The sequence below is a fragment of the Toxorhynchites rutilus genome, chromosome 2 (genome assembly GCF_029784135.1).
Source record: "Toxorhynchites rutilus septentrionalis strain SRP chromosome 2, ASM2978413v1, whole genome shotgun sequence".
NCBI lineage: Eukaryota > Metazoa > Arthropoda > Insecta > Diptera > Culicidae > Toxorhynchites > Toxorhynchites rutilus.
This window is the reverse complement of record NC_073745.1, coordinates 162,969,033-162,994,489: the sequence shown is the minus strand read 5'-3', so window position 1 is coordinate 162,994,489 and position 25,457 is coordinate 162,969,033. Positions and strand designations below refer to the sequence as shown.

The window sequence follows — 25,457 nt, the reverse complement described above, 5'->3', positions numbered from 1 at the left end:
AATAATTGTTATAGTTTCATGTACCCCAAGATGAAATTAGGAAAATCGAATTTTTTTTTCGATGCCAAATAACTTCAAAATGCATAAAACGTCGAGATCTGGTGTGACTTAGCCTGAGTGGCAAAAAATTAAAAGACGGGTGGGTAATGTCGGGGACATAACCAGAGTGACGTAGGACTATACAAAGGGAACAGCTTTTGTTAAATATATATTTAAATATATTGTTTTATTTTCTTCTCCTACGTGAATACCTACCTATCTACCTGAAAAATGGATTAGTTTACTGTTTACTCTTTATGAATATGTTGATGGTTCTGAAAAGAACCTTTGGTGTTGTGTTTTTGTTATCACTCGATATTCCCATCTTGTTCGGTTAAACCTTCCTGTTTAGCTATTGCGTTTGCCACTCGCCACAGCTTTCACAGTTGGAAAATTTCTTCCCATCCAGCTTGTGACATATTGTTCAGTAAATTACATTTAATGCGACGTGCCGGAGGAACACTTTGCCACTCACTGAAACTAATTGTTGCCTTGATGAGCGCCGAACCGAAGCTGCTCTGTTCTTGATGCGGGTTTTCTGATTGTCGTGAGCAGCTTTGCAAGCCAACTCGAGCACTTGTTACGTCCACGATTCCGATGCCGTTTACAGTTTGAAAGAAAATAAGATATTTTTTTGGGGTCCGCGTGTTTTATACTCTAGCGGAACACACTCACAGGATAGAGAAAAATCGGCAGACTCAGCCATAGGGGTGAGTCCAACGAGACGAACGAATGAGCGTTAAAAGGGAGCGATGGCAAAAAAATACATTCATTATGATTTGTTCGCTCGTTGGATTCACATGCAGGCTAAAAAGGGTCCTTTTCAGGATCACAAAATTATCTTCAATCTAAAGAGTTTATTATTTTGTTATCACTCGATATCCCCATCTTGTTCGGCTAAACCTTCCTGTTTAGCGATTTGTTGCCACTCGCCACCGCTTTCACAGTTGGAAAATTTCTTCCCATCCAGCTTTGTGACATGTTGTACAGTAAATTACATTCAATGCGACGTGCCGAAGCGCCACTCAGTGTCGCATTGGAGGCGATTTTAACCTGTAATTGAACATTTGCGATGACAGTGGTACAGTGTCGACTTTCAATGTGGGGTCATAATATGTTTACAAAAATGTCCAACTAAATAAGTCGCATTACATGTCCGTCCAATTAGCTAAATGTCGAACTAATTGTAAATTACTGTACTTTCAATCTGGAAACAATTTAAGAATTGGTGAAAATTGAATAATCAGGAAAGTCCCCAACTATCAATAAGCTCAGAACAAATGCCAAATTCACATACTCATCAGATCCTGGCAAACAGATTATGAAAAAATCAATTTGTGTTTTATTATTATTTTGGATATTTTTTTTTTATAAAGCATTGAACTGTATTTCCTAAACTCTTTTTTGGAAGGTTTAATGGCCCTGAAAAGCGCCTTGTTTTATGGAATGGTTATATATATATGCCGCCAGAACAAGGCGGCATCGAGGGCGTTCGAAATGGTTTTTTTTCAAAATCACGAGTACAAAGTTTTCTAAATTGGAACCATTCCATAAAACAAGGCGCTTTTCAGGGCCATTAAACCTTCCAAAAAAGAGTTTAGGAAATACAGTTCAATGCTTTATAAAAAAAAAAATATCCAAAATAATAATAAAACACAAATTGATTTTTTCATAATCTGTTTGCCAGGATCTGATGAGTATGTGAATTTGGCATTTGTTCTGAGCTTATTGATAGTTGGGGACTTTCCTGATTATTCAATTTTCACCAATTCTTAAATTGTTTCCAGATTGAAAGTACAGTAATTTACAATTAGTTCGACATTTAGCTAATTGGACGGACATGTAATGCGACTTATTTAGTTGGACATTTTTGTAAACATATTATGACCCCACATTGAAAGTCGACACTGTACCACTGTCATCGCAAATGTTCAATTACAGGTTAAAATCGCCTCCAATGCGACACTGAGTGGCGCTTCGGCACGTCGCATTGAATGTAATTTACTGTACAACATGTCACAAAGCTGGATGGGAAGAAATTTTCCAACTGTGAAAGCGGTGGCGAGTGGCAACAAATCGCTAAACAGGAAGGTTTAGCCGAACAAGATGGGGATATCGAGTGATAACAAAATAATAAACTCTTTAGATTGAAGATAATTTTGTGATCCTGAAAAGGACCCTTTTTAGCCTGCATGTGAATCCAACGAGCGAACAAATCATAATGAATGTATTTTTTTGCCATCGCTCCCTTTTAACGCTCATTCGTTCGTCTCGTTGGACTCACCCCTATGGCTGAGTCTGCCGATTTTTCTCTATCCTGTGAGTGTGTTCCGCTAGAGTATAAAACACGCGGACCCCAAAAAAATATCTTATTTTCTTTCAAACTGTAAACGGCATCGGAATCGTGGACGTAACAAGTGCTCGAGTTGGCTTGCAAAGCTGCTCACGACAATCAGAAAACCCGCATCAAGAACAGAGCAGCTTCGGTTCGGCGCTCATCAAGGCAACAATTAGTTTCAGTGAGTGGCAAAGTGTTCCTCCGGCACGTCGCATTAAATGTAATTTACTGAACAATATGTCACAAGCTGGATGGGAAGAAATTTTCCAACTGTGAAAGCTGTGGCGAGTGGCAAACGCAATAGCTAAACAGGAAGGTTTAACCGAACAAGATGGGAATATCGAGTGATAACAAAAACACAACACCAAAGGTTCTTTTCAGAACCATCAACATATTCATAAAGAGTAAACAGTAAACTAATCCATTTTTCAGGTAGATAGGTAGGTATTCACGTAGGAGAAGAAAATAAAACAATATATTTAAATATATATTTAACAAAAGCTGTTCCCTTTGTATAGTCCTACGTCACTCTGGTTATGTCCCCGACATTACCCACCCGTCTTTTATTTTTTTGCCACTCAGGCTAAGTCACACCAGATCTCGACGTTTTATGCATTTTGAAGTTATTTGGCATCGAAAAAAAAATTCGATTTTCCTAATTTCATCTTGGGGTACATGAAACTATAACAATTATTAAAATTAATTCAAGTATTTTTGCATTGCTTCTTCAATGTTGCAATTGATTTTTGATCATATGATTGGGAAGAAAATTCCAAAGACAAACACCACTTACAAATAAATTTCAGCTTGTCCAAAGTTTGCATATTAACCGAAAGCAAAAGAAAGTCATGCGATATGAAGTATGGTAAAATAAACTTTTAAAAAATCTAAGCTTAGTATCTTCATTCAAGCAATAACCTTTTAATTTGAAACATCGCAAACTAGCGTAAACCTTGCCACATTGGGACGAAACTATTTTATCACATTGGAATTCGTTCCTAGACTTGTGAATCCTAGGCTAGTGGCATTATCGACTAAACGTATTGTATCGATCCCAATTTTCAAAATCGGAGGTTTATTATCACTATCACGTTTAATGAACAGGGCTTGCCATTTTGGTGCTTTGAACTTCAAAAAATTAGCATCTGCCCAAGTTATTGCAATCTAAATCTCCATTCACTAGTTTACAAATCGTGTCGTTTTTCATACCATTACAATTCATATATAGTTCGTCTGCGAAAATGTGTACCGAACAAAACTTCAAAATTGACGGGAGATCATTAATATAGAGACTCAAAAGCATTTTTTTAGGATTCATTCTCAGAATATGCACAAAACAAGTATGGTGCAGAGCGCGCACTGCCGCGTAGTAGCTAATCAGAAGCGACATAATAACTAGGCAAGTATAAAAATATTTTTTTCAGTTTAAGTTTAGTGTCGCTTCAGTCAGCGAGCAGCGAGAAGCCGCACACAGAGGTTCTACCGGCGCAAAGTCTAAGAGCAAAATCACATCTTCAACTGATGCAAACATCGACAAAATAAAAGGATAGTGCTCGGAAATAGTCATTCAAGTTTGAGAGAGCTAGCTATGAATAAAATGTCTCTTACGAGATCGTTCGTTATGTTTTGGACATGGAAAAAGTCGCAGAACGACTGCTGACAAAAGAGTTTTCTTCAAAAAAATTGTCGCAATCAAGTGGCTGATACATGGTTGTACGATCAAATTCTGATCCCATGTTCATCTAACTCAAAAAAAACACATCCCACTCGATCAAAAGTGAAGGTAATGCTGATTGTTTTCTTCAATATTCGTGGTGTTGTCCATTCTGAATTCCTTACGAATGGCCAAACGGTCGATGAAGAGTATTAGCCTGGCTTTACGAGGCGTTTAAAAGAGAAAATTCTTCGCAAACGGTTAGATTTGTGAAAGGATAACATTTACATTCTGCACCACGATAATGCACCAACTCATCGATCGATCATTGTGAACGAATTTTTAACCAAAAAAGACACGAATGTGATTAAAGAAGCACCTTACTCGTCAGATATGGTCCCGTGTGACTTTTTCCTATATCTGAAACTCAAACAAACGAGACTTGAAGATATAAAAATGAATTCGCTGCGTAAACTGAAGGCAATTCCTGAATACAGCTATAAAAGTGTTTCGGTGACTGGATTGTTCGTTGGAAAAAGTGTATTGCTTCAGAATGGGCCTATTTTTGTATATAAATTTGAATGATAAATAGAGCATTTTCTTTAAAAACATGAATTCTCGATGTATATTTGACTGAATATATTTATTATCGGCTCAGGCCCACCAAAACTTTCTATTACAGAGTTATTTCAGAAATGTTTATACATTCTAAAATAGTATCTGAAGAGATAAATAAGATGACAATTCAAAAGTGGTGATCGATTTGGAGGACAATGACCATCATGGATTGATTTGAAGACGAAGAAGACGAAGATTACAGTATTTGTTAGGTGCAGACCCAACTCAAACACAATCAAAATTATCAAAAACACTCAATGTGTCCCGAACAGCATTTGGCCATCGTTTGAAAGTCGTTCAGAAGCTCGGAAAATGGGTACCATAAAAGTGCTGTGAAAGGGAGGCATCGGAAAACAATTTGTGAAATGCTTCTCGTTGAAGTTGCCGTTGAGCACCAAAAGAAGACATTTTCCAGACGGACCAAATGAAGGCGGCATCGGATTGTCACTGGCAACGAAAAATGAATTTATTTCGAGAACCCTAAGCGCAAAAAAATCATTTCGATCGAAAGACGATGCTCAGCGTGTGGTGGGACCAAGAGGATATGATGTGCCATGAGCTCCTAGAACCGGATGACACCGGTATACACCGTACAGATTCGGAATGGGCAAAAACACACGGTAATGTAATATTATTTGACAACGCAACTGCACATACCGCTAAAGTCGCAAAACGCAATAAAAAACCCTAAACTGGGAAAACTTTATTCAACCCGCCGTATTCTCCAGACCTGGCCCTGGTTCACCTTTTTGCTTCATTGAAACACTTTTGACTTCGAGTAACAAGATCAAACAGGATGTTGTCACTTACTCAAATGAACAAATACAAAATGTAGCACTAGAAAAAGCATTCGTTTTAATTACCTCCGCTTCATCAACAACCGTTCGATTGTCATCTTCCAAACAATCTAGAAAAACGTCCTGATTAATGGATGACATCCTAGAACTCGATCTGGAAAGTGACGGTTGATCCTTGAGCAGTGTTAGTCCACGTGCGATGATGTTCGATACACTTTTTGAACGATATGCTCCGCGTGGATCCACATTCATGCTGCTTATGCTGCTGGTCCTCTTATCGCCTTTGTCAATTGCTTTCCAATCTCGCATAACATGATCGGTTCGCCTGAGGAAGTGCTCGATTTTTTCGCTAAGATAATCATTGGTATTCTTTTCCGGTTGTGACGACAAACTTTGAGCTGAGAGCCGAAAAGCAGGTTGTTCCAGGCGTATGGCGCTGTTTGGCTGAAAATTATCTCTATCATTGCTTGTATGCATCAGTCTTGATGTCTCTGATCGAGACGATTGCCACGACTCGTAGTTACTCAGTACAGATGGCGAACGGGTTGTTGGAGTCGAAAATGGTGACAGCGGCCGCGACAACACAGATGATTCACGTGATAGGCTGTCCAAGGTGCTATCTCGAGAAAGTGAAGCAGAAATAGGGTAATTCTCTAGCTTTCCCCAACTACATCTACTTTCTGTCCTGCCTATTGGAACGGTAGATATTGTAGAATATTTGAAGTCTACATCGATGTCTGTGGAGTCGGAGTGTGGTCTCGACAGCGTTGCCTGGATGATAGAACTACTGAGTGGAGCTTTTTTCAGGTTTGTTGATTTCAAGTCGACGACTAATGGTCCTGATGTGAGAGGTGCTCGGTCAATTTTTGGCGTCAATGAATCAATTTTTGCAGTAGTATCGGGCGTAAGCTTGTCGTTGGCGAGTATTGTTGGTTTGTTTGATGTAGTTTCTACCTTTTCAATTTGACTGAACCCATTTGATTGAGTGGAAATTTGTTTTGGAACTTCTATAACATTTTCAGTCGTTTCATCGTTGTTATCTGTCTTCGTTTTGCAGACTTTTTTCTTGACAATCCGTACAACTTTAGTATCGCTTGGAAGCTCGCTGGAAGAAGCTGCATCGGAAGATTTTGTTACCGTGCGTTTAATAATCTTTTTAACGATTTTTTTCACTTTCACTGGAGGTGTCGAAGCATCAGCGGATTTTGTTTCGGAATCGGTTGCGCACAATACGCTTGTTGATTGACTTTTATGAATTTGTTGATCAGTTGAACTATTTTCCGGTAAAAACTTTTCTCGCTCTGTGGCAGTGCTGTCGATAACGGTACTTGATGTTGTTGATTCTTCTTTGGGTGTTGATTTTGGATTAGTAATCTTTGCCTCGAAGCTGATCGATTTATTCTCAACAGATCTCGGCGAGCCGTTCAGTTCAGTTTTGAGCTCGTTGTTATTTTCATCAATAGCTTCGTTTTTAGCTGGTGGGCATGAGGACTCGACTTCGTTACATTTGTTATTGCCAATGTCGTTTATGACTAATTTCGAACTGCTTGCCGATGGCTTAATGAAGCATTTCCATGATACTTTAGGTCTAGTGGCGCCATCGGAGTTTTGTTCGAATTTTGAAATACTGTCGCTAAGCAAGGATATTTTTTTAACCGCGGGTGGTGGTTTTGTCGTGATAGGTACCCCTGCTGTCGACTCGAGATGTTTCGATAACACAGATGAAGTTGATGATGACGGTGTTATCGGAGATGAAGTAGGTTCGGTATTCGGTTGAGGTTTATTTCCATTGCTCAATGGTCGACCATTTGTTTCAGAACTAGAAGGATCGGTTACTTCTTGCTGTTTCGAAGAATCACTTGCACATTGCACAACAGTGGTTTTTGAAGGAATCGATGGTCGCCTTTGCTGTGTGGTAATCGACGCTGGAGCCGTTGAAATTATGGGTCGCATGATGTTTCGTTTGTGTTTGCTTTATGACAATCTGATTAAAATTCATGACATCACTTTCACTACTGATAAATTTGCTAACATTAATGATCGATTCGAATACTCTGATGTTCGCTGTTTTATGGGATTTTTTCACATTCACTTCTATGCTCTAGCCTTAAAAAATCACACTTTGATTGAACGTTTCCTCGCTTTCATTCAACGATAACCGTGGAAATCTCATAGACTTATGTAATGTGTAGTTCAATCGAAGCAGTTCAACGAAACTAAACGATGGCAATTTCTAAAATATGACAAACTTTTCCTCGTCCGTCGTTATAGGTTTGGTCACTCTGTATTGCGCAAACTTACTTCTATTTTGCCGCACGAACCGAGGAAAGAGTAAGTATTGAAAAAAACGCTCAAAATTGAGCAAAATTCGTGAGATCTGTGCGTTAAAGCAGTCGACTGAGAACTGCCCACGATGGGTGCAAGAAAGACGATCCATCCCACGAATTTTGTCAGTCGCAGCCGATTTACTTGTTACTTGTTTTATTATGTATCTTTGCCGTCTTTTAGCGGTGATGTACTTACTATGCGCGTACGCACATTTTCGTGTTTTGTATGCCACAGCTATTTTTAAAATATAATTCAATTCTCTCATCCTATTTGTTGTTCTTATGAGAGCGGGATCGTTCGTAAGTGTTCGCTGCAAAGAGTGAACAATATTCAGAAAGTGGGCCTAAAAACATCAACACGCAATCCATATAAACAGGTGGCAAGAAATTATGAATTAACTCCATAAATAAATTCGCCGTGTTTTGTGCGCAAGTGTGACACACAGAACGATCAGCTGTTTGGCAGGTCTCTTTTCATCATAGATAATCCACCGCAATTAGCAGACTTCATATTTTTGTTTTATGTCTAAGCATATCACATTTGTATCACGCATGAGCGAATTCATCCACACTCGGAAACATCACACATTTCTCACCACAACTTTGTCCACTTTACCCACTTCTTTCGTTCAAGCTGCAATTGCAAGAAAAACAAACAATTTCTGGGTTTCTTTGCAATGCGCAATGCAATGCGACATCAGTGTCAATCAGGTTCTTGCACTGGTGCTTAGTTATTTTCAAACGAAAACATTAAAATCCTAAAAAAATGTATTTAAAAATACGCATATATTCTATATATGTAGAATACCTTGAAAAAACTAAGTTTTCTAAGAAGCAGAATAAGAAAGAGGGGGTAGACAAGAAGAATGAGCCAACCAAATTTTACCAATGTTCAAACAGTCACAACTCTTCGAAAAATATACCGATGTGAATGCAATTGGTTGTATTCGACGGGGAAATTTATCTATTTTTATTGGCCTCTTCGTGGCCCCGCAATGGCTAGCGATTATGCACCGAAGATCTGCTAAACTGAAATGCTTCTGGTAGACAAATATGCTAGAAAACTTTGATTGCGTTTTTCTCGGTTGCTGATTTGGAACATGGGACAACTATGCGTAGAACGACAGTATATATCTCGAAGTGACATGGACCCTATTAAAAATATGGCTCAATCGCAACTTTTGCTGTACATACGATGATAATAAGACTTACCCTGGATTCTAACTTCGTATTTTCCCCTTTAAGACTATTTCGCTCGCTCTCCACTTTTTCCAGCTTGGCTTTCAGTATCTGCAATTCGGTGGTTGCAATCTTCAGCTGCTCCTCGGTACGATGCACATTCAACAGCGGCGTAACCCTTACTAACAGTCGCCACCAGGGCCACTCACGAACTTTTAAGAAAGCTCGCACGTTACGTTGAATGCATTTGACCGCGAGTTCCTATGAGCAAGAGTGATAAAAATGAACGAAATTTAAGACGGCAGACTTATGGATACGAAACCGAACATCAAAACAACATCATCGACCATAACCATCGAGTGTTAACCGTTGTATAATGATAACATTTTATTTGTAACGAATTCAGAGCTTCACTGAATTGCTTACCTGCACACGTCTCTGGGTCAGCCTTTTTCGAGCCAAATGACCACGGCAGTACGCCTGGAGTTGGATGATTCGATCAGAGAGGAGTTCATCGCGTTTTGCTTCCAGCTGATTCAGTACACCTGACCGAAACAGAACCTATTGGAATAAATTTTTGTTAATGAATAATTACAAATAGAATAAAACCAATATCTCTACAAAGTCGAATTTCACGCGACTAGAATTATACATTGTATGCTTTAGTTTGACGACCCTCTTCATCTATTGCTCGAATTGATGACCACGAGAACGCTCACATTCAATTATTCCTCTTTTCCAGAAGAAAATATCCCTCCTTTTGCCTGAAGAAAATATGTCACCCTTCTAAACTCGAGTCGACCGCGAGTAATCGGTTTTCAACGTTATTAACATTAGAATTAAGGAAAAATGTATATATTCTAGTAACAATACAGTAAGGAGTTCGGCTCCTTTAAACTTATGTAACTGAGCCTGTAAAAATAAACGACTTGAATAAAAAAAAAAAATTCTCTAGGCAGAGGATTTTTTTTTATCCACAAAGAAAGTTTCTTTGACTTACACTGACAACGGAATTTCGATCAACTACTAATAAAAATGACCCAAATACTTTTATGTCATGACAACCAAGATTTCAAACTGTTTTCGATCTAATGTTTTGACGAGAAGAGACCAAAACCCGGGTTCCCGTGGAGGCGATCTGGCGTAGTGGTAACATCCATGCCTCTCACGCTAAAGGTCACGAGTTCAATTCTCACTCCCGACATTCTTCCAAAAATGGAAGTAAAAGTGACGAACCAGCCAAATTAGTTGAAAGTCACTATAATACAGATATAAAAAAAACCTGGGGTCCTGATCTCAATGCTTATCCTCAGTGTGTAGTCTAATCATCAATGAAACCGTTTGAAAATGTATGATGTATGAGCGTTAATCACTCGGATATCCAATAACACGTGTTTGAACAGATTGTGAAGGGCGCAACTCCTTTTACTGCTCTTAGAAAGTGAGTCTGCCTTTCCAAATGCGACTAAGGGAACTGAGTGGATGTTGCGTGCAGCCCGATCATCTCTACAACTAATGCGCCATGTTTGTGTTCGGATCGGTCGAGTTATCACGTCTTTGGTGCGGTATCGTTAGGTAAGTGGTTGAATTAAATCGGTGAATCGATTCGATGACGACTGAAAACAATAAATCATTGGGACCTCTACTGCCTTTAACAAGCTATCTTAAGCAAGTAAAATTTCAGAATATTTCAGTTCCAAACCACACTTAAAAACTATTTATAAATCCACAATTTTATATGTGTTTATTTCAAAATATGTTATGGTTTGAGGACTATCCTGTTGCGAACGAATCCTAGTGTATCTGGCGTTGCTATGACGATGAAAAAAAAATATTTGTAATATTGTGCTGTTGTGCAACGTTTAGGTAACTCTCGAACATTTATTGGTCTTGGTGAAAGAGACGATGCATCTGCCACTAAAGTTGCTCTTAGTTTTGATGATTTTATTAGAATTCATCAACATAAAAAGGAAAAATTATATTTGACTTGTGTCCAAGACAAGATCGCATTTTTGGACGCATAACTACGGAATTATTTTATACAATTCGGTTCTTTATCAGTTCGGATGGAGGGGCGGTGCCATGCTGTGATTCCATTTTCAAACACTATAATATTTTGGTCGGGTAAACACCGGGGCTTCATAATCCGCGCCTTCAATGATAACAATCGGTCAGTGATCAGAAACATAGAGGCTTCAGTCGACATTTTGACATAATTAGTCCCCAATACTTAAAGCAAGTCGATCGTGGTTAACCCGTGTGACGTATTCATGCAGTCACAAAATGTTGTCTCCTACTTTTCTATAGATAATACGATTTTCATGAGGGTCGCTTCCACCTAAGTGGGGTAGCAAACAAACATAATTTTCGGTATTTGAAGGCTGCCAATCCAAAGGAACCCAATGTACTATATTCACACTTCCCAAAAAAAAGTTACAGTATACATATATTGAACCGTTTCAGTATCTGAGTCTGATTCAGCACATGGAATGTTACAATGTCGACGAAAGGCTTTTTTGTCGGAATAACTGACCGATTGCTTGAAAAAAAATTTCGAGCATTAGGAGAGACTGCTGACTGCTTGCTAGCTGGAGTGAGTGGAGTTGAAGCAGCAATTTATAAATGTGCGGGGCTAATTTGTAATATATCCTTTCTTAACAGCGTCCATACGAACTACCGTTGCATTTATATTTCGAACGAGCGATTTACACATGCCTTATTCGCAGTGATATAAACAAAAATATAAATACCTCACGACTCTTCTCGTACCTCGGTATAGGAAGCACGGAAATAGTTGGAACAAATATATGGGATAATGACTTCCAATTTTTGTTCCTTTAAATCAATTATGAATTAAGGGGTCGTCATGTATATCAAAAAAATTTCAGAGAACTTCCAATTCTATTGGTATGCAAATAATCAAAATTCTCCTTGGATGGCACTAACGTTCCAGTGGAACTTTTGCCTTCTCGACGAAGCATTACTTGCGTCATTTTTATTAGCAGTACTTGATTGAGATATCAATGCCGAATAACACGCCTTGAATGTACTCTGGAGTGGCAAGCTCTAGAATACGCGTGAGCACAGTGCAAGCCGGAAGTTTTTTTTCTTTGACGAAAAATCTCCCGGCCAGAACGGGAATCCCGAACTCGAACTCCCGGCATGATAGCGTGGGACGCTAACCACTCGGCCACGAGATCACACATCATCAACATCTGTTAGAGGCAAAAATAGCTATTCACATTTAAACTATTTCATAGAAACGTGGCAGGTTTTCTGATTTGGCCCCCCCCTCAGATAAAATACAGGATGCTAAATTTCTCAAAACTGTGGAATTTTATGTAATACTGAGTACATACAAAAGTAGGAAGTATTTTAAATTCCTGAATTGCCAGAGATTAAAAATTACATTGATAAAAAAAACCTACTTTTGAAGGAAATTACAGGAAAAATACTTAAAGACACTAATTAGGTTTGCTATTGAATTGGTTGGCAAAAAATTGTGTTAGTGGACAAAATCTTTGAACCAACAGATTGAAATCAATTTTTCATTTCTTCCCGATATTTTTGTCCACTACATCTACACACACCAAGATAAGAATATTACAAAACTTAAGAATTTGAGCTTTAAAATGATGTACATACCATCTTTATGCATTCATTCTATGTACAAAAAAATGTTTCATTTGTTATGAAAAAAACGGCAAATAATTTCTGAGCAAAAAATCATCTTTAACAGAAAAGATACTTGTTCTGGTGTTAAAGCATCAAATGCACAAATAAAAGCACCTTTTTTGTAGGGTAATTGAATGATTGTATGTATGGAACAGACCTCTCATTCTCTCAGACTGAGTGTAAGCTTGGGATTGTACAGAAAAAAGCTCCAAACGATGCTAAGCAGAGATTGAAACAAAGCCGGCTACTGGGTTAAATGCTGTTCCACACGACCACGCTATCCACATAACCTTTGGTTCTGTTATGCTAATGCATGAGAATACTACACTACATTATAAAATAAATTTAGATCTTAAAAGTAGAAGTAGAACGGAGAGCGTAGACATCGTGAATCTTTAACCCTTTTGCGACGGATGCCGTATATGTAGTGAAGTATGTGAATTTCGGTCCTTCTTCGACCATAGATCTCACTATTTCATACCTTCAAAATTGTTCAAAGTTTGAATGCTGACAGCTTCCAATATTTATCTCCCTTGGCAAATCTTCTCCAGAAGTTTCGGTAAGACCGAGATGGAAGTATGAATGCGTTGTCTGAATCAATATGACATTGAAAACCACTTTTCAGCACCTCATTTTAAGTTGATCGAATCATGGATGAAGGCCAAAATATTACCCATCTTGGCCCACAGATCCTAGAATTTTACGACCAACTTGCAGACTTTGCGACTGCGAGTCGCTTCCGATGTTGCTTACCCTGGAACAGCTAAATTGATTATGGTGATTATGGTCTTTGATAACTTTTGAGATTTTTATCTTATGATATATCGGTAAAAATAACACAACAGAAATTTAGAAATTTTTCAATATACTGAAATATCATTTCATTCGAAAACCACTTTGATGTTTATTTCAGAATTATATTTAATGTGACTTTTGAAATTATGATATTATAATCTTTTTTATACAAATGTCTCTTTATTATTATTACAGGATATAAATATTCGCGAGATTAATCGAATACTGAAAGACAATAATTCGAATGAATCGAATACAGAAAAATGGCCCAACGATTGATCAATAATCGAATGAACGAAAAATTTAGACGTCTCTATCAACATGCAATAGCAGCAGATTCTCTCATTTGAGAGAAGCAACAGGTTTGACCAGAGGGAATTTTTAGTTTCTTTCATTCTTACACTAAAGGAATCACTGTGAGATTGCGACATTAACACTTTGACGTCCGAACGATTCGTAAAAAAATATTCGCTTGGCGCCGGCAGCGCTAATTCGGATTACTTAGCTTGTCACAGCCCGTACTTGAAATTATCGAGAAATTATAAATTGTTAAGTTTTACTAATCTCACCGATAGTTTTCATAAGTTCTCAACCCTGTTCACCTACTTTCACGACATTTCGATGATATACATACGTAAATATTTAAAACCTGTCCGTATTCCCCCCACTACATCAATCATCAATCATCGAAAAAATGTTCTACTTTTCGGTCTGTTTTTATTTTAGTAAAAACATTGAAAAACATTCGGTCGATTGATTCGAAAAACAGTATATTGAAATGCAAGAAACTGCATTTAAGTTTGGAGAAGCATGAGTTTCGAAAGATATAACTGAAGTTCTTCTTAATATGTCCGTATTTCCCCACCTCCCCTATTTATAAAAATATAAAACTTGTTGAGCGTGTGTAAGTTATTGTTACCTAAACAAAACCCCAACAGAATGCAAACGATACTAAAGTGCTGTCGCCGGACACTAAGATACTACAGGGAAACTTCGATATAACGTACCCTCGTTATAACGTACCCTCGATATAACGTCACTCGATATAACGTACATTTTACTTCGATATGACGTACACATTTCCAAAGTGTAAAGGAAAAAAAATTCAATATTTTTTTCCTGATAGAACAATGAATTATATGTATTGTGATACTAAAACAAGTTGTGTACCTTCAATCAATCCCGAAATACAGCTGATTTTGTGATTCCGGATTCTAAATGAATCAAGATTTAATCAACACTACGAAGGGAAACATCATGAGAAAGGCTGGCTTCGTCTTCTGATTGAAGTTATTCGTTAACTTTACTAAAACAGCAACACAATAATGTATTATAGACTACGTTTGTGGGTACTTTATTATGCTTCGATATAACGTACAATTCGATACAACGTACAATTTTGAAAGTGAAATGTACGTTATATCGAAGTTTACCAGTATATGCACGTAACCACTGGGGTGTCGCCGGCATTCAGACGCTAGTTTTCGTACGTAACCACTGTGATGTACCCGGACGCCAAAGTGTTAACACATGAGTAAGGGGCGTAGAACACGCTCTCCCGTCGCCTGCTTTTCTGTTCATGCCTTACATTTATATATGAGAGTAAATAAACCGGAATCGTGCTTCACTGCGGAATACCGAGGTCGTGAGAATAAATTATTTGTTTTCATTCGACTCAATACATTCATATCATTCAAATGAGAAGAAATAGCTTTTCGTTTGAGAAAGAGCACTTTCGGATCTCAATTGACGATGTTGAGAATTTCAAACGATCGAGCTGTACGCGACGATTCTAACGATTGCGTGGTGATATACGATGAAACTCACGCAAGCCAGCCAGCCAGATTTAAAACAACTTCCAGGCATGAATCTTATACAGCAACCGAAAAAGGGAAAGGTGGCAAATATCTTCAAGCAGTGAAACTATCGAAGATCTATATGGAAAATTTGACTTGGCAGGCTATCTGTAACTGTGTAAATTTTCATTGTAACTAGGTCCGTCAACCAGGAAATTTACGCAAACGAGTAAAAAAAAAGTCTGGTAGCTTTCCTGAGGCAACGCGCTCCGTGCTGTTTTGACCGGATTTGGCATCCCGTCATTACATAATTAAGTCCACGGAGCCAGGTGAGCAGATGGCGCAAGTTCAGTGAAACAGAGGAAGGGAAAAAAAGTTTAGTATTATACTCGCGGTCACAAGAGGTCGCCATTATAACGTGGTTCCTCTGCGTTCATCATGGAAAGGATTATTTTTAAGAGAGGAGTATTACCAGTAATCAGGTTTCACTTCGGTATGTTATGGGAACGATGAAAATCTTCCTTCAATACGAGGCTGCGAAGAACTTCTTTGAAGAACTTTAAGAGGTGACCAAGATACGCTGCGTGGAAGATTTTCCTGGGCAATGAGAAGACAACCGAGAGAACACTAGGGGGTCTCCGTAGCCACATTGGTTGCGCGTTCGCTCAGTAAGCGATCGATCGTGAGTTCAAAACTCAGGGCCCTCATTGACCATCTTTGTGTTGTTACAGAATAACTACGTCCACGCAACAATTATCAGCGATGGAGATCGATCCACGGTCGAAATAAGATCGATTCATCCATACAACTGCTCTGCTCTGCAAGACACATCGGGCTGCTGTTCTATAAATAACTCAACAATGATCAATCAACTGTCTCTGCTGTCCAGTCTAACTGGATAATGGAAGAACAGAAGCAAAAACTCTTACGCCTAGAGACGAATGAACTCTCAGAGTTTAAAGTCTCTCTAATTCAATACCTTCCTTCCTTCTTACGCCTAAAAATGGCTACTGTGTAAATGTGTACCATATGCAATGTTATAGAAGGGAATACTCTAACGCCGAAAAATGGCAACTGTGTAATGTGTTAATTATAGATATGATAAACATGTGACATGTACACGATTAAAATTCGGCTCTGTTAAAGCAAAAATGCTAATGAGCCTAAAATAAATAAAAAAACACTCGGAACCCGATATCGAGACAAGATGAATAATTTTCTGCCATACATTCTATACATACAGCCGTTCCCTACACTGCCGTAATCTCGCAAAGGGACGCAAGCGCCAGAGGTAAGAATTTTCAGTACGAGACTTTTTGTAAAATTGCATGTATAGTAAGCATACGCGTACATTACGAAAATCTGATCTGTACAAAATATGTATTGTTGATGGAAAAACATTGCCATCGGCTTGATTTTTGAAAAAATGCAGTTTTATTTAAGCTATGCCACCAACGCCAGTTTGTTGTGGAAACAGCAAATTTGAATCGCTGTTTCCACAACCGATTGGCGTTCATCCATCAAAGTATGTGAGAATCTGTTTCCAATTATTTTCTCCAACATGCTGCCGTTGAGCGAAGCATCAGGAAGAAAAATTCACACATTTTCCCAACTTTGTAGCATGCGTCGAACAGGTTAACGTAGCTGAGACCCCGATTGTAATAATTATGGACAGCACCGATTTTTTCGAATTCAAAATGCAATTGAAACCATCCGTGTTAAATAATATAATGCCGTCCGAAATTATCCGAAGTAAAACAGATACAGTTTACACGAGGATGTTTTGAGTTTTGTTACAAGATGCGTTTCGTTTCGTTTGGAGCATTGAGAAGAGTGCAGCTTTTCACCAAATTCGACATTTACCCTTCAATCAACACTCAGCTTCAATTTATCCGATAGAGGAATTGAACAGGCGAGGAAAGTAAACATTCCCAAGAAGCTTTGTCCCTTGATGCCTGGAGAAAAAAGACCCTACATGTTAGAGAATCCTTGTAATCAACAATTAAATTGATGAGTTTGAACTATTTAGTTCTAATCTTTATGAGCTATATGTGAGAACAGAAAAACACTTCAATCTAGGATATCCTTTACTTTAAGATGAGTTTGATTTTATGAATTTAAAGTGCATGGTACATGATTTGTAATTTTGAAACAAAATTGCTATTATAAAAGTAACATTATATGGGGATGGACTACTTTTGATTAAAATATTTAGCATGACAAGCTTCTCGGAAAATGTTTTTTTACAAGAAAGAAGGCATGTGACTTTTATTATGCTAAACGTTCATTGCGGAAGATGTTGTTATGTGAAATTTGCTGTCCCTGCTCGTTCATCGTACTCTATCAGAACAGATAAAAAAATCACATCGCATCACTATCAAATTACGTCACAACATAGGGAAAATGGCGCTTGCGCCCCATCACAGTGGAAATGGCGCTTGCGCCACTCCGTTTTCAAGCTTTTACGGGGTCATTTTTCCATATTTCTGTAAATTTTCACAGTTGTTTGAAAGGATTTGGTATTCTTTATCGATCTATAACAAAAAACGCAAAATGTCAATGTTGGCTCTTGCGTCACTTTGCGAGATTACGGCAGTATTCCGCTAGGATGAATATATGTAAAAAGGGCCGAAAAAGAACCTCGACTCGACTTATTTGGATTAAAAAGACTCTCTGACGCCTCTGAAAGAAGGACGCAAATGTTAAACCCAAAAACTGTTATTTCTCCTTAAAAAAGCGGTCACTGAATCTGAATCAGAAAATCTATTGACAAACGAGACCCAAACAAGGAAGATTTTGCAGAGATTGAATGACATGATAATTTTATTTAATCGAATCAATACTCCGAAACACAAACTAAAACGCAAATCAAAAGTTCGCTTCGATTGTTATTTGGCAGTAATCGTTCCAATAATAATCGTTTTTGTAGTCGCTCATTCATTAATGGCATGATTGCCAATTTCGTACATACTGTTATTATTACTATTGATATATCATAAATGAAGCGTAAATTCAATATTTTTTATTTGCTCTCAGCCCATTCAACACATATTATCCATTTTCATTTTCGAATCGGATAATTACGAATTACCTCCGTGTTGCATTGGTATTCCAAATCTGCACATAAAATGGCATCATGTTTATCATTCGAAACGCCACCACTGCCATCAACTACTTTCGCTTGTCTAATCGCTTCACTTCCACTTCCATTCGACAATTTCTTTGGTCCACTAACGTTCACCCTGTCGCTACTGTAATCGCTACTATCATTGCACAACTCGCGAAAATTACTTCCGTTAATCTCAACACACTGAACAGCTTCGCTCTTGTAATTTTGCTCGAAAATCTGTAGTAAACTATTGGTCAGTTTACCCGGAATTAATTTTAGATTTTCCTCATGATCGATGTTTTCATTCGAAATATGCCCGGAATCATCACTGTAATCACTTTGATACGTTTCTTCTTTCTCAGTGGGATTAATTTTGTTCACACACTTGAGATGATCGATCACACGTTTTTCTTCTCCATCATAAACTTCCTCTCCATTTTTTTCATTTGAATCCCTATTGTTATACACGTGACTGCTCCTAATCTTCTCACTACATCGTTCTTCTAATTCTTCCGCAGGCGGCAAAGGACATGCCGGCACCAGAATCAAAGTTGGGTTCAATGATATCGTCGTCTCAGAGGGATGTACCATTATCGATTGCGTCTGCATTGCTTCTGGTGAATAGCTCAGCCTACTATAAGAATACATGTGATCAAAATAACGTTTTTATAAATTACTGTGCTCGTAAGTTTTCCTACCTGTTATTGTTATCAGGAGCACATGTTCCTTTATTTTGTTTGACCAGCGCTGGTGACACTAAAGGGGGAGCAAGTGTCAATACGGAAATAGACGAGGATGATTTCTTCCAATTAGGTAACTTATTTCCCCCAGCCATTGCACTTCCAGCAGACGCTAGATTGATAGAATTTCCATTTTTTCTTTTCGTCTTTTTGCTATCATCGATTGGTCTGCATTGACTTTCGAAATTTGACACACATTTTTTCACAATATTTTTACTTTTCACACTATTATTATTGAGTTCCACGAAACTTTTACTCATTTTGGGTGGTCTATTAGCCTCACGAGATGAAACTGATACAGTTGGTGCTGATTTCGTTTCGAAACTCGCAGGTTTTGTTTGTGTAGCACTACTATTAGTTGCTTTCTCATTCACGTTCACGATCACATTGCTCGATTGTTGGTGTTTCCTGGCTCTATTGTTCGGCGTATTGTTGACACCGAAGGGTGACGTCTGGCAGGACGTTGTTACCACCAGTTTTGGTGTGTGATTTTTAGTTTGACCTTGTATGCTACCATCGTCATTGGGCTTCAACCTGTTGTTCTCTGTCTCGAAGCTCTTATTAGAGGAGGAGGAGGAAATATTATCTCTTCTATTGTTGCTAGTTGCTTTTTTTGTGATGTTTATGGTGGAACTATATCTGCATTCATTCGGCATTGCCACCACCTTCTCTCGCATATTGTGACGACTGTGAATTTCATCCAGATCATTCAATCTGGTCGTTGTGCTGGTGCTGGATTTCAGAACATGGCTCTGTAAATTCAATTCTCCGGTGAGTTTCAGTTGATTTTTGCGATCATGATTGGTACAACTAAATTGTTCAACCTTTTTCAAGATTTCGTGACCCTTTTCTAAGCATCTATTCAACAAATCATCCCCATTTTGTTTGGATTTTCTATATGACCATTTTGGAGACCGTAGATTTATTTCACTTTTGACGGAATTGAATTGTCCGCTCAAGGGTTCCGTACAGATTGAGCTGGTCGATATACTATAATGCATTTTCTCCGCATTCGGGTGATTAGGCTCCAGTCGGCAATCGTTTAGTGCAGCAGTCGAAATCGAAGGCAGCGATGTTATACTTCCAGTAGACAAGATGAAACTATTACTTCTGCTGCTGGTAGTTGAGACTGGAATTTTACTACCTGAGTTCGTCCTACGCGCGGGTGAATGACGATTTGGTAAAGCTGTATCGTCAGAACTATTTCGATTGGAATCAACGGCACTGTTTTTAACTTTATACGTGTTGTATTGTTTATTTTTTGGTGCTGATTTTTCAACTATTTTCCGATTGGACGTCAAAAACATTAGTGTAGAGGTAGTCTGCCCAGAGGAAACCTTAACAAATTTTTCCAAATCATTCAAGTTTAACAAACTGCGTGCTAGACAGACGTTTGAAAAATGCGGTGAGCTATCATTGAGCGCACTTAAAGTATTCCTATGGCTGCTTTGCTTCAAAATACACTTCGACTCAATGATGCTGCATGTTTTCGATTTATGCAGTATCTTTTTGGGTTTTGTATGTGGCTCAATTCCAACCTTTTTATGTATTGTGTTGAAGCTGTTCTTCCCCTCTTTGGAAAGAAATCCGTGACTTGATTGATTATTTTGTTTGGCAATATGATCACTTGTTGTGGCAGTGTTTGGTTCGCGTGATTTACCTTTTAAACCGCGCTCAGTGTACTCAAACAGTATCTTGTCGAAATTTTCTAACGCAGCACTAAGTTTTGCTTCATCGTGAGCCACTCTTTCCAATTCTTCGAATATTTCATCTTCCAACGAGCGAGAGCGCTGATCATCATCTATTTTCGCATCCAAGCAAAAATGTGCTCCGGAAGTGGCAGTTTGTGGAGTGGAATCTCCGCCACTTTCTTCACTATAATCACTTAGATTGTTACACTTCATGTCACTATCGTCAAACCCCGATAGCCCGAACACAAAACTATTTTCATAATTATAATCAAGCCCAGTTGAGGGGAGTTTCTGTGGCTTGTCTCGCAGCTCATCGCTTTTCTCCACTGTGGCGCGGGTAATCGACGTTCTCTTTCTCTGATCTGTTTGTAACGGTAACGTAATCGGCGTAATGGGCTTCTCAGGCAGTTTGTTGATTTTGGGAGGAAAACTGTTGATCTTGCTTATAAGCTTAGAGTATAGCTTTTGGGGTCCTGCACGAGTCGATCTTGGCGAATTTGAACTCATGATCAGCAGCAGCGGTGAGGTCAACTTCTAAGCAGGATTAAACACGCGGAAGCAGAACGATACGTAAGAACTGTTTCACCGTGTTTTTTTTTTGACTTGAGGACTCCCGAAAGATCATTTCACTACAAGAACACTGAAGACGAAAATCACATCACTAAACTTGAGCCCTTTTCATATTTCAATAGAAGGAGTAGAAATTTTCCACCACTGGGATCAGAGCAAAAGAATATATGTTTTTATAATGCTGTATAGGTTTACATTCACTGTTCGTTCTAAATTCAGATATTCCTCTTAATGATCATAAGCGCTCGTTGTTATTGTTGTGCCGATGTGTCGGGGTTTAAAATCTCAGAGACTACAATGATATTATTTTCGAATCGGATTGAATTTATTGGATTTGAACCCTTTAAAAGGCCATGAAAACTATACAATGAATCGACTCAAACTTCAGTAAAACATAAGGATAGCTCATATTGAGTGGTCTGGAATGTTTTTCCAGACGATTGTTGGAGAAACAAATGCATCATTATTATATGCTGACATGTATTGATTTAATTTCATATGTCCAGTTTTGTTTCACAATCTTTCGCCATCTTTTCAATATGTTCGCTTTCTCTTCGAGCACTGTTCAAGTTATTTTTTAAGCTGTCCATAGAATCGAAATTCTTGCTCTTAAATGAATTTTGCAGGGACCTAAACATGTGATAATCTGTAAGTGCAATATCCGGTTAGTTTCCCAACCAAGCTCCAGAAATCTTCGTTGCTTTTATGGAACGAGTCGTTTCATAAACGCAATGGGGATGCAATCCATTTAACACCTTGATCGACCCGTCATCCAGATCTGGGTGACGGGTGTATTTCCTGGGAGGCCCCGTCACCCAGATGTGGGTGACACTTTTCTCGTTCAATTTGAAGTGGATTTTCAAACGGAATTTGATAGAGTAGTCACTTTTATGTAAATATGGAATATGTAGAATAATCAAAAAATCAAAAACATAAAAATATAGTTTTTATACTACATTTTCAAACGGTTTTATTTAGCATTACCTAATGTAAATATGTTCGTATGTTTATCAAGGTTGTCCCACATCAATAGAAATTTAACCTCCCTCCTGTTGACCGATTGATCTGAACTTTGGAGCACGCCTTTATCTCTGCTGTGGTTATTGAACTGCGTATTCTATGATTTTGAAAATCCAAGATGACGGCCGCTACAAAATGGCGGACTACATATTTTATCAAAACCCCATCAATATGGGTATCAAATGAAAGAGCTTGACTAGTAGTACACAGTTATTTATGAAAAATGTAAATCCAAAATGATCGCCATCACGAAATGGGACATTTTTTTCAATTCATCAAGATGGGTATCAAACGAAATGGCTTGACTAGTAGAACAAACTTATTTGTATTAAAATCACATTTCAAATGTACAGTAAAACCTGTTTTGTGCGATTTTTTTGTGCGACTTTCTGTTCTTGTGCGGTTTTTTTTATGCGATTTTTTTTGTGCGGTGTATGAAAGAAGCATATTTGACGAAGTTATCGTTCATTTGGTTTTTCTCGATGGTTTATATACATTGCAGTGCGAAAAAAGCATATTTGCGTCTCAATTATTCACTTCTGAAATCATTCCCCTCCTCTCATCAAATGCTCTAAGTTTTTCTAAGTTTTTGCATGACATGATTTCTAACAGCAACACGTTTCGACATGCAACTAAAAGCACAAAACAGCCACGCGCAACCGCAAAGACAAAGTGTCAAAGTAAACGACAGGTATTGTAGTGTACAGTAAAGAAAATATTCAGGTCTTTCAGGAAAAATCGGAAAAAATCACCACAAGAAACAACTGCAACAGAAATAACCGCTCAGAAAAAGTGTAAGGACACTAGTAGGCTAGAAATATTCTGACGACGAAAAACATCATAAGTATAAGACGGTCTGTGATACCATGCTCGAGAATACGAGTTATGATTTTGCGCGCTAAACCTCCAAACCAAAATACCTATAATTGTGGAAATATCTTCCGATCGTGGTGCAATAGTACTGAATTGCAATGAATGATATATTTCAGAACAAAAATTAACCAGTCAAACGTATGCCGTTCGACGCTCGCTAAAGCTCGGCCGGACCTTGCTAAAAGATCGTATCCTATGTTTCAAACTAACCGGGCAATCAGTGGAACACAGGGTTGCTTGCGAGCCACCGCCGCTTCCGACGGCGAGTCGGCGGTCGACTCGAATCAATTCATCTTGGCGGCATGGGCCGCATCGATTCATTATCTTTATCGCGTCCACAAAGGGTCATGACACCACAACGGTTATTTTCGCTACAAACGGATTTGGATGATTTGTTTCCGTTATGGACTTGCAAGTCCAAACGTCCAGACATTTCCACCGAAGAACTGAGCGCCACTCGACCAGAATTCCCACTATTGTGATATCGATCGATTCTCAACCGTCTAGTCGAAAGCGCTTCTGTATTTTTGCCACACTCGCACACTTTGTTGTTTTCATGCGTTGTCGAAACTAGAATAAAATAGTTGAGAAATGTGGAATAATGATGATCGTATATCAACTACGAAAAAGACCATCGTTTTCGACGAATGCTCAGTGTAATGAGTGCATCGACATACCAAAACAAATTACGACATAATACCAGATTGTGTGTTGTGAGGGCAAGAAAGAATCGTCAGTCAACCATCTTCAACTGCTACTACAAAATTACGCAAACAATCGGCCCTTTGGGGGGTTTTTGTTGTGTGCTTTTTGCATTCCATCGTGCATAATCTACAGACATGAATGAGAAAGCGCTGAAGTGAACTTCACACAATTTTGTTTTGTTTGGGGGGGGGGGGGGTCGAGTCGAGAAGACGCACCACGCTAGATATGGGGTACAGACTAGGGGGCGTTGCTGATTAATGGTCAGCTGCATCCCAATAGGAAGTATCCCGTGTCGGGCACACGTACAGAGCATTGGAGACAGCAACATCCCAATTACGAGAACACTTGTAATACTAACCTCGAGCCGACCGCGAGTAATCGGTTACATATTACTAACATAGATAATAAGAAAAACTGTCAAAATATTGAACTCCCGGCCCCGTCAGGCTAACGCCATATGAGCCTTGATAAAAATATATATTTTGGAAACAAAAATCGGCCCTTTCAAGAGTCACTGAAACTTCCTACTTAACTGTTCATATAATTTTACTCAGAAAAAAAAATTCGAAAGGAAAGGTCGATGTGTAGTTTACATCTAAGACCTGTTCCCCGTTCTCCCTGTCCACGCGATTAAACTTCAATTACCGAGACGTATGCTTGGATCTTCTTGAATGACACTAACGTTCTAAGAGGAACTTTAACCGTCTCAACATTGGTATTACTTGCGTCATTATTAATAATACTTAAAGGGTGTGTCACATCAAATTGCATCACGGAAAAAACGCTGTAGAAATTCGCCCAGTAGACCGATCCTTTTGAAAATTTTAGACAGTAAAGTAAAAACTATTAAACAACTTTTGGTATTTTCTTTTTATTCATACTTCGAACCCAAGCCCGTTTGCTGGAGGCGATCTGGCGTAGTGGTAACATCCATGCCTCTCACGCTAAAGGTCACGAGTTCAATTCTCACTCCCGACATTCTTCCAAAAATGGAAGTATAAGTGAGGAACTAGCCAAATGAGTTGAAAGTCACTATAATACAGAAAAAAAAGCCCGTTTGCTCGCACCTTCCTCTTTACCCCGTCCATAAGGTTCTGTACAACGTCAGGTTGTAGTTTTTTTAACAGAAATCCATTTTCTCTTGAAGTCCGCCTCCGATTAGACAACTTTTGGGTTCTTCCGGAGGGCCTGCTTCATAATCGCCCAATATTTCTCTATTGGGCGAAGCTCCGGCGCGTTGGGCGGGTTCATTTCCTTTGGCACGAAGGTGACCCCGTTGGCTTCGTACCACTCCAACACGTCCTTTGAATAGTGGCACGAAGCGAGATCCGGCCAGAAGATGGTCGGGCCCTCGTACTGCTTAAATAGTGGTAGTAAGCGCTTCTGTAGGTACTCCTTAAGGTAAACCTGCCCGTTTACCGTGCCGGTCATCACGAAGGGGGCGCTCCGCTTTCCGCAAGAGCAGATCGCTTGCCACACCATGTACTTTTTGGCAAACTTGGATAGTTTCTGTTTGCGAATCTTCTCCGGA

General features: G+C 38.7%; 1 protein-coding gene across 16 annotated transcripts in view; it reads right to left on the bottom strand.

The window, feature by feature from the left end:
- LOC129770721 (unconventional myosin-XVIIIa) overlaps positions 1-25,457 on the bottom strand; it is a 180,754-nt gene that overhangs the window by 56,198 nt on the left and 99,099 nt on the right. For 13 of the 16 annotated variants that reach the window (XM_055773716.1, XM_055773721.1, XM_055773722.1 and 10 more), the window contains 2 exons: positions 9,379-9,513; positions 8,986-9,213 (listed from right to left, as the gene is read on the bottom strand). In XM_055773716.1, the coding sequence (XP_055629691.1) occupies positions 8,986-9,213; positions 9,379-9,513 (363 nt within the window). Of the gene's footprint in view, positions 1-5,512; positions 7,836-8,985; positions 9,214-9,378; positions 9,514-18,309; positions 18,962-19,025; positions 21,506-25,457 lie in introns of those variants that run through there. The other 3 variants (XM_055773727.1, XM_055773728.1, XM_055773729.1) reach the window with 3 other exon arrangements.